The sequence below is a fragment of the Rhea americana genome, unplaced genomic scaffold (assembly GCF_003343005.1).
Source record: "Rhea americana isolate MKP2758 unplaced genomic scaffold, rheAme1 scaffold_556, whole genome shotgun sequence".
Lineage (NCBI taxonomy): Eukaryota > Metazoa > Chordata > Aves > Rheiformes > Rheidae > Rhea > Rhea americana.
In genome coordinates, this window is record NW_028186708.1 from 111,044 (window position 1) to 121,799 (window position 10,756).

The 10,756-nt window shown below is 60.7% G+C and overlaps 1 protein-coding gene across 1 annotated transcript in view; it reads right to left on the reverse strand.

Moving 5' to 3' along the window:
* Positions 1-8,685, reverse strand: part of MED24 (mediator complex subunit 24) — a 17,358-nt gene extending 8,673 nt beyond the window's left edge. The window contains exons 1-12 of the mRNA XM_085318847.1: positions 8,602-8,685; positions 8,028-8,066; positions 6,327-6,400; positions 4,926-5,149; positions 4,161-4,272; positions 3,477-3,627; positions 3,066-3,179; positions 2,283-2,330; positions 1,959-2,041; positions 1,721-1,807; positions 1,306-1,417; positions 508-650 (exon numbers count right to left, since the gene is read on the reverse strand). Of these exons, the coding sequence (XP_085174973.1) occupies positions 508-650; positions 1,306-1,417; positions 1,721-1,807; positions 1,959-2,041; positions 2,283-2,330; positions 3,066-3,179; positions 3,477-3,627; positions 4,161-4,272; positions 4,926-5,149; positions 6,327-6,400; positions 8,028-8,066; positions 8,602-8,664 (1,250 nt within the window). The 5' untranslated portion in view covers positions 8,665-8,685. The remainder of the gene's footprint in view (positions 1-507; positions 651-1,305; positions 1,418-1,720; positions 1,808-1,958; positions 2,042-2,282; positions 2,331-3,065; positions 3,180-3,476; positions 3,628-4,160; positions 4,273-4,925; positions 5,150-6,326; positions 6,401-8,027; positions 8,067-8,601) is intronic.
* Positions 8,686-10,756: the final 2,071 nt, after the last annotated feature.

The following is a 10,756-nucleotide window of genomic DNA, read 5'->3' on the forward strand; positions in this document are numbered from 1 at the left end:
CTGGCAGGGCCAGCGCCGCGTGGGAATTTCTGAGCGTGACCCTCTTCATACCGCAGCACATAAAGCCCCACCGGAGCACACGCCAGGGCCACACCGTGGCCTGCTGAACAGCCGGGCGCCCAGCGAGGCCTGCACAGTTCGAGCTGCCCCCAGGCTCCCTGCTTCAAGAAGCACGTCGCACCACTCCCGCGCGTGCTGAGACGTGAGCCATAACCAGGCCACGGGCATCTGGGGACTACAGGCRCGCGCACACGCACACACACACACACACTCACACAGAACAAGTGCCCCGGATCCGAGACCGTGCTGCTGCTTTCAGCACGCAACCCTCAAAATCAACCCAATCCGTTCGGACGCTCTGCGCTGTTCACGCAGGCGTGCAGGGGGAAGGCTGCTGTGGGGCACAGCCCCCCCAGCGCTCTGCTGAATCTGGCKCTGCTCCGGCACAGGGGTCTAGTGCCAGTCCCACCAGCCCTTGGGGACAGTGCCACCTGAGTGCACACTCACTTGATGAATTTCCGAGCAAAGGATTTCAGCTTGCCCGTTGCTGCTGCCGCTGCCAGCAGCAGATCCAGGCTCTTCCCAGACAGCATGTGGCCCAAGACCCCCAGCAAGCCCTCAGGGGATTTGGAGTGATCTGCATCCATGGTCTACCAAAAAAACACAGGGAAGGAAAATCAGGGGAAACGGGTATTAGAGCAGCAGTGAAACTGCGGATGTGGGGGCAGTGCTGGTCGGCTGCCAACAGCATCCCACGAGGCCTCTGCAAGGACGGACCCAGGCGGCTTGGAGCGATGGGGAGAGCGCCGCCGGCTCTGCAGGCACTGCGGGGCACGCCGGCGTAGCCGCGAAGCAGAGCGCGGTTCGGTCACCGCCCCGGAGAGCCGCGGCACGAAGGGCAGCACGACCCGCAGCAAACCATCCTCTCACGCTCTGCAGCGGCAAGGCAACCAGAGCGACGCGGGGACGGGAGGAGTCCCCTGGGCACCGGAGAGACGCACACGGGGACATGTGGGGGAGCGGCCGAGAGGAAGACGGGCCGAGCTGGCCAGGCGCAGGCTGCTGCCTCGGACAAGGCAACGTGCCGCCTGACGGCTCCTCCATCTTCCTAGGAAGGGGCAGGAGGCTCCCTGTGTCCACGCGGAGCACCTGGCCTGCCTTGCCTACCAACGAGGTTGGCAGTGATTCCACCACAGCACCGGGGGAGATCCAGCATCTTCCAGCCACTCCCCGGCTGCCTGGGAAGACCAGTGCTGCTGGAAGCCCAGCCCAGCCTGCCTGGCACGGAGGCGCGAAGAGACTCACCTTCAGGATATTGGTGACAGTCGGCTCAGCTCTCAGAATGAGCCCGGGGTTGGGCTGGATGTTGGCGTTTTCTGCCGATTTCAAGCGCGGAGCATGTTCCCTGTCTGCCGTCCTGGGGGATGCGCAAGACGGGTGTCACGAGCAGGAATTCCTCACCCCTGCCGCTCTCCTCCCCAAGGCTCAGCCACCTCCCACACTTCCACAACCAGGGCCACAGCACCACCATCCCTGAGGGAACCAGCACCCACTGCCTCCCTGTCCTCCCTGCRGAGCCCAGGCTGCCACTGCAGGCCACTCTGAGAGGACACTCTGCCATTCCCAGTCTTGTCCCTCCAGGCCAGCGTGTCCCAGCAGTGAGACGCAGCACTCCAACCCCACTTGGTTACTCAGGCCCTCTCCTTCAAGTGGGCTGTACCGTTTGGCGATCAGGTTGGTCATGTTGGCCTCCGAGAGCAGCCCCTGCTTGCTGCACTCCTGCAGGAGCAGACTCGTGCAGTCGCAGCTGAAACACAGACAGGAGCGTCAGGCTGAGGGATCCCCGAGCAGCACCCTGCTCTCTGCAGAGAGGTTGGGGGATCCTGTGGTGCAGACCAGCCACGGCCACCACATGCTCCCGGCACTGTGGGTCAGCCACTGGCACTGTGGACACTCACTTGCATCGCTGATCTGCTTTGTCAAGCAGAGGGGTCAGCTTCAGCAGGAACTCGAAGGCACAGTTCACATCCTCAGTGAAGTCCTGCYGTGCACAAAGCCGAGCACTCAGCTGGGAACAGCTGCTACAGGAGCTGACACAAACCCCCTTTCTCCCCTCCCACTCCGTCTTGCCCGTTAAAAGAAAGTTGACGGGACACAGACCATTCCCTACCCCAGCCGCCCCCATGCAGCTTTGGCATGACACCAGCACCACCGTGACAAACACGATTCACTTGTGCAAACAACACTGCAAACAGCTCCAATCAACAGCCCTTACAGCTCACCTTCTCCCCTTGGGGATACTTCTTGAGTTTAACCAGCACCTGGGGGATCTGAAAGAAGTGGGGCACAGATGTGACTGACAAGGCAAAGCCGTTTCTGCAGTGAGGGCCCCCCAGCAACACAGGCAGTTGGACTCCAAGTGCAGAACTCCTGCAATCACCAGTTGCTCTCCCAGCCCAGAGGAAGGAGCATTTCACAAGCAACCTATGTGCCCTGGGTGCTTTGTCCCACCACTTCCCCTCTGAAGAGTCCTTCAACCGTCACAAGGAGCAGCAGGGCACAGCCACCTCGTAACGGCCGGGCAGCGGCCTGGGCTGCAGAGGAGCCGGGCACAGGACAGAGCACGTCTCAGGCCTGAAATTACACCCAGATGCCCTTTGCCTGGTACAAAGACAAGAAGCAAAGCAGACTGCTCTGGGGCTGCCCACTGCTGAGCCGTTGGTAATGTAGGACCAAAGGCTGCTGTGGCATCCTTCAAAGGCCATGATTTTCCGAACAACATCCCGGGAAAGCCACTCTGGGGAACAAAATGGGGCTGGGCTGAAAAGACATCCCAGGCAGCAAAGCTGATGCTCAGCGGGTTGTACGAGAGCTGCCTGCAGGCTCTGCCATCTCACACGCTGTCCAGATGGGGTGTGAGGAGGACCCTGAGGGGCACGCAGGGGAGAGGAGAACTAATTGCTCTGCCAGGCTCGGCACTCAGCAGGGACCAGGGCGTTGGGGGAAAAGGCAGTGACAGGCCCTGGGCAAGAGCATCAACACTTCCCAGGGGCACTAGKGCCTACCTTCAGGAAGGTGAAGGCTGTCCACTTCAGCTCCTCCGTGCCCTCAGGGGACTCGATGAGGCCCACGAAACAGGCCTTCCAGATCTCCAGCACGAAGAGTGGGGAGGGGATGCGCTGCAGGGCACACAGCAAAGACCCTGCGTGAGGGCACCATGCGGTCGAACCCTCCCAAGCCGCCAAGTGCCATAAGAGCAATAAAGCAACTCCCCCAGCCACAGCCAAGCCCAGAATCTCCTGCAAGGACCAACTACAAGGACAAAAGCTCCCCCTGTACCAATGGGCTTGTGCTGCTCCCAGCGGCTCTGCCCATATCCACGAACCAGGATCGCACAACACGCAGAGCTGCAGCGAGGCCCTGGCCCACATCCCCCAGGCCACCCAGAGCACAACCACGAGGCGCCACTTGTGTACCTGCATCCTCTTCACCATCATCAGCTGCTCCACCAGTGGCTGGGTCTCTCCCGTGAGGTTCATGGTCCCCTCCAGCAGCACCACAGCATGCACAGTGGGGAAGCCAGTCTTGTTCAGCTGCTCAGTGTGGACGGAGAGCATGGTGGGGATGCTGGGCAGGAGGAAACAGCACAGGGTCGCAGGAGCATTGCAGGGATAGACTCTTGCTCTGCCTATCCCACCCTCCCTTCCCTGCCAGGCCCCAGATCTCTGCTGTCTTGCCTCCACCGGCAGCTCCAGGGCAGGAGAGCTTGTAGCCAGGGATTGTCCTCTGGCTGAAGGCATGGCYGAATCCCCCCATGGGCCCTGGAAGCACCTCCTGGAGGGATCCAGGATAGGGACAGCAGCGCTGGCCACAGCAGAACAGCTCAGTGTGCCCCTGCAGACAAGGTCTGGGACAAATGGCAAGGGGCCACTGGAGGAATGGTCCTCAGGCAAGACTGCCTTGCAGCAGGTCACTGCCACTCCTGTCCCCCTCCTACCCCATGGCGTCTTGCTAGCCCTTGGCCACCTCAGGAGTCAGATCTGGGAAGCGCAGGAAAGCAAGGAGCCAGAGTGCAGGCAGCAGGAGGCTCTCGGGCCACCAGAGCAGGGCTCAGACCCACTTTACCCTTGGAGCACATGAAGACAGCAGCACGCAGCTACCTCTTGATGAGGGAGATGCAGTCATCAGCCTGGCTTCGCAGTGGGGAGTTGCTGAGGCTGTTCAGGTTCTCCCCCAGCTTGATGAGGGACTGCTCCACAGCACTCCATGAGGCTGGGGAGGGAGGACAGGCTTTTAGTGGTGGGGGGGATGGGGGACATAAACGTGGCAAGGACCCAGCAGGCTGGCTCAAGGGCCCGCAGTTGCACTGCACGCCTGTCGAGGCTGGGGCTCCTTGCCAGGCCTCGCAGTGAGCGGACGTCAGCTCCTGTTGCATCTTCATAGCTGTGGGGTGCCCAACTCCCCAGGGTGCCTTTGCAAACCCAAGCTGAGGGTGTGCACACCACCAAGCAGCTCCTGCTCTGGGCTCAGCCTGGCACAGCTTTCTGGCGAGGCACATGGACAGACTGAGGGTGCAGGGCTGTGCCAGGCAGGCTGGTGGAGCGCAGGATCCACTCCTCGCCCAGGAACAGCTCACGCAGCCTTCGCATTAATTCTGCTCCTCTTCCAAGGGCAGTGTGAAAGGGAGGGGGTAGAGGGTGGCACAGAGCCAAGGAGGAGATGGTTACAGCAACAGGGCTGGAAGATAGATGGGCTTGGAGCTGCAGGGACAATGCGGCAGGATCTGGGCAGGGGGGAGGGAGAGGTGGCTATGACATCTCCCTGGGGCCGGCAGCGACTCGGAGGAGGCAGTGACAGCTGCCACGAGCTGCGCGTGCTGAAGGGCAGGGCACGGCCACGAAGCCTGGGCAGGGGCAGCGACGTACATGTCTCCTCCAGCTTCGCGATGTGGATCAGGGCTCGGTTCTTGGTGCTGCCGAGCATTTTCTCCAGTCGCTCGAGACACATCTTCAACTGGCTCTCAGCTGCCGCCTGCTCCAGCATCTCCTTCACCTTCTCGGYGTAGAAGGCCGCACAGCGCAGAAGCCAGTTGAGGGCACTCATCAGGGCCCTGCAGAGGCCGATGCATTCCTCTGCTTTGCCGTGGCAGCTGCGAAGGGGAGAGGAAGGGGACTGCACTCATCGCAGGCCGAGCTATTGCTCCCATTTTACACATGAGAAACTGAGGCACAGAGACAGGGCAGCCTGGGGAACCGTGCACCAGCCCAGCGTGCCTGCCAGCTCCTCTGCTGCATGTCTCAATCTGCTCAGCCTGTGAACACTCCCCCCCCCAACACCAAGGCAAATAAAGTCTTCCCAGAGCAGACTCCTCTCTGGCCACTCAACTACAGGGAAACTTTCCAAGCCTCTAATCAAATTATCTTGCTAAGAGAGGCTCAGCATTGATCAATGTGCTGCGAGAGGTGAACGCTTTCCCCTCCTGATGCACAAATCATTGGGGCCAGAAGTTTTGATCAAATTAAGCACAGGATCAGATTAGGCAGGGACTGGATTAAGTGGCCGGCTCTGCAGTTGGCCAGCAACAKCTCCTTGTCAACATCTGTGACTGATACATATTCATTGCTGCCGCTTCATTTCATGTAATTGAAGAGCTGCTACCTTCAGCCTTCCTCCTCCTCCTGTTTGCCCCCTGCGTGCTCTCTACTCAGCCTCTCAGAAGAGGCTGTCAGGGGTTAACAGGAAGATTTCTGGGCTTTCTAAAAAAGTTTTTGTGGCCTGAATTGTCTGGGCTCCCCTGGGTCCTGCAACACCAGCGGAAGAGCATGAAGCAAAACAAGGCAGCTGCGTCGAGCGCCTGGGGCAGCGCAGGCAGGACTGAGCGCTGGCAGACGGGAACACGTAGCCCGGGCCCTGGGAAGCCAGAGAGGCCTCACAAGTAACAAAACGTGGAGAGCACAGAAACCCTCAGGCCACCGGGCTTATGCCCACCTCTCTCTACCTGAGCCAGGCAGGAACATCACCAGGAAAGCCCTTATCACAGAATGACTGCATTTCTTGCAGCTTCAAACGAAGCTGACAGGGTTTGGGGTTCCCTAGCCCTCTGCTTTGACTGTCCTGGCACTCGTGTGGCATCCTCTGCCCAGGAGGCATGAAGGGGGCCCAGCAGCACAGGAACAAACACGGAGCCAGAGGGAGAACCTGCCTCCCTGTGCCAGGGYGAGCTCCTCGGGCTCGGCAGTGCCCTCTCGCCCCGCCTGAGCTTCGGGCTCCCGGTCCCGCCGCAGCCTGGGGACGAGGCGGCAGGGCTGCAACGGGCTGCTCCGTACCTGAGGCGATCGCAGAACATGTCCATTATCTCCAGCAGCGACTGGACGCACAGGTCTCGGGAGAAGTCATCAAACTACAGCAGGGGAACAARGAGGGATTTCAGATGGGGGGGTCTCAGGCTCCAGCAGCTCCAAAAACAAGTGAAACCCCCTTCCCGAAGGGCTGGGCCAGGCACCAGCAGCCGCAGCACACTGCCGCCCCGGCAGCTGCTCAGCAGCCACTCCAACGGGAACTAGGTCGGGGCTGTCCAACGGCTGGGTCGTGCCCTCCCGGGGTCACGGCAGGCAACTGGGCCACGGCAACGGGGACAAGGCTGAGTTTTCTAAACAACCTTGCAGAAGGCCACAGCTGAGAGTGCGGCGGAGGGGGGGGGCAGAGCTCAGTTTCAGGCCCCTCTGCGCCCCGTGGGCTGCGTTGACAGGGCGGTGGCTTGGCGCCAGCCCGCGTGCCCACCCCTGGCTCGGTGAGGCTGGCAGCGGCCGCGCGCGCTGACAGCCTGCCTGGCCGCAGGGCCCGCAGGGTGGTGGGCAGCAGAAGCGCTGCTCCCCGCCCCCTCGACAGGGAAGGCTGCAGAGCAGATGGGGCCGCCCCACCGGGCCGGAGCTAGCCCGCGGGTCTCCTCGCGGCCCACGCTGATCTGAAGGAGGAAACCTCGGCTGTCAAGGTCAGCTGTCTGTCCGCCCCGCCAGAACGGGCGGCGACGCGCGACCGAGGGAGCGGCGCCAAACCCGCGCCGTTCGGAGCGCGCCCGCCGCAGCGCTCCGCGTCGGCCGGCCCTGCGCTGCCTCTCCCTCCCCCCGGAGCTTGGCGGCCCCCCCGGCTCGGTGCCGAGGCCCCCCGTCCTCACTGGGGCTTAGTGGTGTGTTTACAGCACAGCTCCCTGCAGACCGAAGGCCGCTGCACCGGGCCCAGCCTGCCTGCAGCACCCCAAAACGACCCCGGCATCCCGTCACTACAGCACCCTTCTGTTCCCAACCTCACTAAATACATGGAGGTGGGAGGAAAGAAACGCTCCTGACTTTGAATCAGAGGCTGCCCTGATAAAGCTATCGCCCAGCGAGGGCGGGGGGCCTGACGCAGCCCGCACGGGGCCACTCGCTCCCTTCAGAGCGGCCATGCTGTGCCCCGGAGGCGCACGGAGGCAGCTCTGCCCCCAGCTCCAGAGGGCTCGTCCCCAGACAGGGGGGAAACGCGGGGATGTCGAGCGCCCGCGGGGATGTGGTCCACAAAGCCAGGCAGGCAAACACAGCTACGCAGCCCAGCACTGGCAGCGCTCCCTCAGGAGTGGCGCGGCTTTTCCAAAGCCAGCTCTGGATTCCCACAGCGCCGTCAGCACCGCCGGCCGCAGAAGGATGTGGTTTCCGGCAGCCAGAGTGCGGTTTACACGCACGGTGCTGCRGGGTAGGAGCCTGCCAGGCCCTACACAACAGAGGGACGAGGCGTTCGCAGCTGCAGCGCACACAACACTGAGCACGACCGTCCCAAAATGAGAGTGGGACCCCGTCAGGAAGGGCGACGGCCTGTCCCCAACAGGACACGAAAGGGCTCATTGCTAATCTGCGCTGTCCAACCACTGCTGACTCAGCAGAGGATGTCATTTTCCACTTGACCTACATTTGGTGAGAGTTCTGGGGAGGGAAATGGATATGTGGATCACAGGTAGAGAGAAAAACCTCAGACAGCAGCTGTCAGAGCCGTACCTTGCTGATGGCCGTCAGCACCGTGGAATAAGACACCATCTAAGAACAAAACACAAACCAAAACAAACCCGGCAGAGCAGCGTGTTAGTAGGTGATGCTCGTAAGCGCGGCGCCTGTTGCCGAGGAACGGCAAGGTCAGGGCATGGCCTCGCTGCCTGTCATCGCGGATGGGGCTGGGGAACTGACCCGGCACAAATCCAAACAGACATTTTTAGGTGATTGCTGATTTGTTTCGCACAAACTTTAAACAATATTAAACGCTATGCTCAGAAAGTGCGGGGCTTAGAGCAACTGCAGAGGCTCTCGGCAGGCAAGAATTTCTACTCTGTCTACGTGCAGCTGGGCAGCGGATGGACACCATTTACAGACAGGTCCCTGCCTTGGGCACGCGCCACGCACAGAGCCCACCACCCGCCCCGGCCTGGGGGCAGACGTGATGCTTCCGAGGTGCAGAGGGGAGATTTGGAGTGTCTAGCTGCCACCAATTCCACACCCCATTTTCTTTGCCTGCCTGCTACTAGGGACTGCAAGATAACACCCAGCAGTATCTGCAGCACACAAAGAGGGTTATTACCTGCGAACTGATAGCATATTTCAGGTAGGACAAGATGAGTGGGTTCGGTGATGGCCCGATCATTGCCTGTTCGAGAAGAGCCTCTGCAAGCAAAGGAGAGGGGCCAGGAGGTCCCAGGTCAGCAAACACATGATTTGTGGACATACACACACACACACAGTGCTCTCATTTTTTGTCTCATTCCACAGGGAAGGTGGCAAAGACAAACTGTACTAACCACRAAGACTTTGCACAAAGCTTCCCTGACATTAACTGAATCCCATACCTTTCTAATCCCAGCAGCAAAAGCTGCTTTATAATTTAGGAAGCACAAGTAGCCTCCTACTAACTCAGCTCTCCTAGGGCCCCAGGCCCCAAACAGCACCTGATGCTCTCCAAACATGTTCCCCTTCCTCCCACAAACTGCACAGGAGGCTCTGGCACCTACCACTGAGTGACTTTTGCTCTGGCACCTGGGGCTGAATTCGAGGCAAAGAGCCCCTCTGCTGAGATCAGCTCTGCATGTCTGGCACTCCCTCCCGCTGGCTGCCTGCCAGCGCCGGCCTTTAGAAGCTGGAGGGGCTCTGCCCGTCCTATCTGCTCAGCCAAGCCTTTAATTGACCATTTGAACTATGGCAGAGTGCAGGAACCACCTCGCAAAAAGTAGGCCCCAGGCTGCAGCATGGGCTGCAAGTAGGTCAACGCACCCAGATGCGAGAGGAAGCGGCCGCTTAGAAAACCGTCTCCCCCGAARAAAACACGGAGCAGCCATGGCTGGATCACAGCCACGGAAGCAAAAGGCACCCGGGATCTCAAACGGAGACTCAGACCACGTCCAAAAGCATTGTAGCTCAAAGACAGAAGGTGGATGGCAACCTTCCCCCTTCCCATCCCCGTCTAATCAGGGAGTGTCAACACGAGCCAGCCACATGCTGTTACCCACTGCAGACGTGTCAGCACAGATTTGCTGGGCACCGCCGTGATTCTGGCAGCTCGTGCCAGATTCTCCTCCTTTGTAGTCTGAACCTGCAACACACGAGCTGGGAAAGGCTCTGCGCTAGGGCTGTGGCGAGAGGGGCTTAGAAAGAAAGCAGTGCTAYGAACACAGCGGTTGTTACAGCCGTCCCAGACTTAGGGAACACCCTCCCTGCGTGCTCACAACCTGCCGGCCCTCACACAACACTCGCGCTGCCCAGGAAGGCCCGGCAACGCCAACATCCCCCAACAAGCAGTTCCTGAGGCAGCAGGGCCAAACAGACCTGCTCCCCCCCAGTCCTTGCAGGGCAGCTGCCCTCCAGCTCAGGCTCAGCTAAAGAGCCTTCAGGCATAATCGCACACACCACACACGGATTCAGTGAGGTCGGAAGGGACCTCTGGAGATCACCTGGTCCAACCTCCCAAAGGCCTCCTGGTGCTCGTTCCACTGGGCCTTGAGCCCAGCACCTTCTGCACGTAAAGCAGATGTGACAACCACCATACTACGGCATTTCGGCTGAAGCACTAAGAGGTGGTCAGGAGAAACCTGCTTTCACAGAAATTACAGGCATCGATTATCTCTAACCATTTGACCGGGCTTTAGCTGGTGGAAAGCAGCCACTCTGCTCCCAGGGCTGCGCAGGCAGGCCCACAGCGAGCACCCCACAGGCCTTGTCGCCTCAGCAGACTGACCTGGAGATGATCGTGCCCGGGCGAGGCAAAGGGCCGCAGCGCTGGAAACAGGCACCCGGGAGCCCCAGGAACCAGCTGGCCGGCAGCAAGGCCAACCCTCGAACCCCCCTCCCCAGCGCCAGCTCAGCCCCCAGCCCCACTGCGCATCCTCCAGCGCCAAGACCGCAGCGCTCTGCTCCCACGGCCATGCCAGCYGCCCTGAGCTAAACTATTTCCCCACAGCTGCCCCACAGCTCCAGGGCGACTGACACAGGCCTCCTCAAGCTCCAGGTAGCCCTGGGACCCTGCAAGGAGCCCCCACAGGTGGGGACTGAGCTGGCTGCAGGGATGTGGCTTGAAAGAACCTGCCCTCAGGAGCTGGGGCTGGGCCAGAGCTGGAAAAAAAGCAGTGGTAGGACAGAGCAAGGGGAAAAGGTCAGCTAGGAAAAGGTCTCTCCTCTCAGCGCAGCGAGGAGCAGTTCCCTGCCTGCCTCGGGGCTGTTTCCCTTTAAATCCCCCACTACAGCAA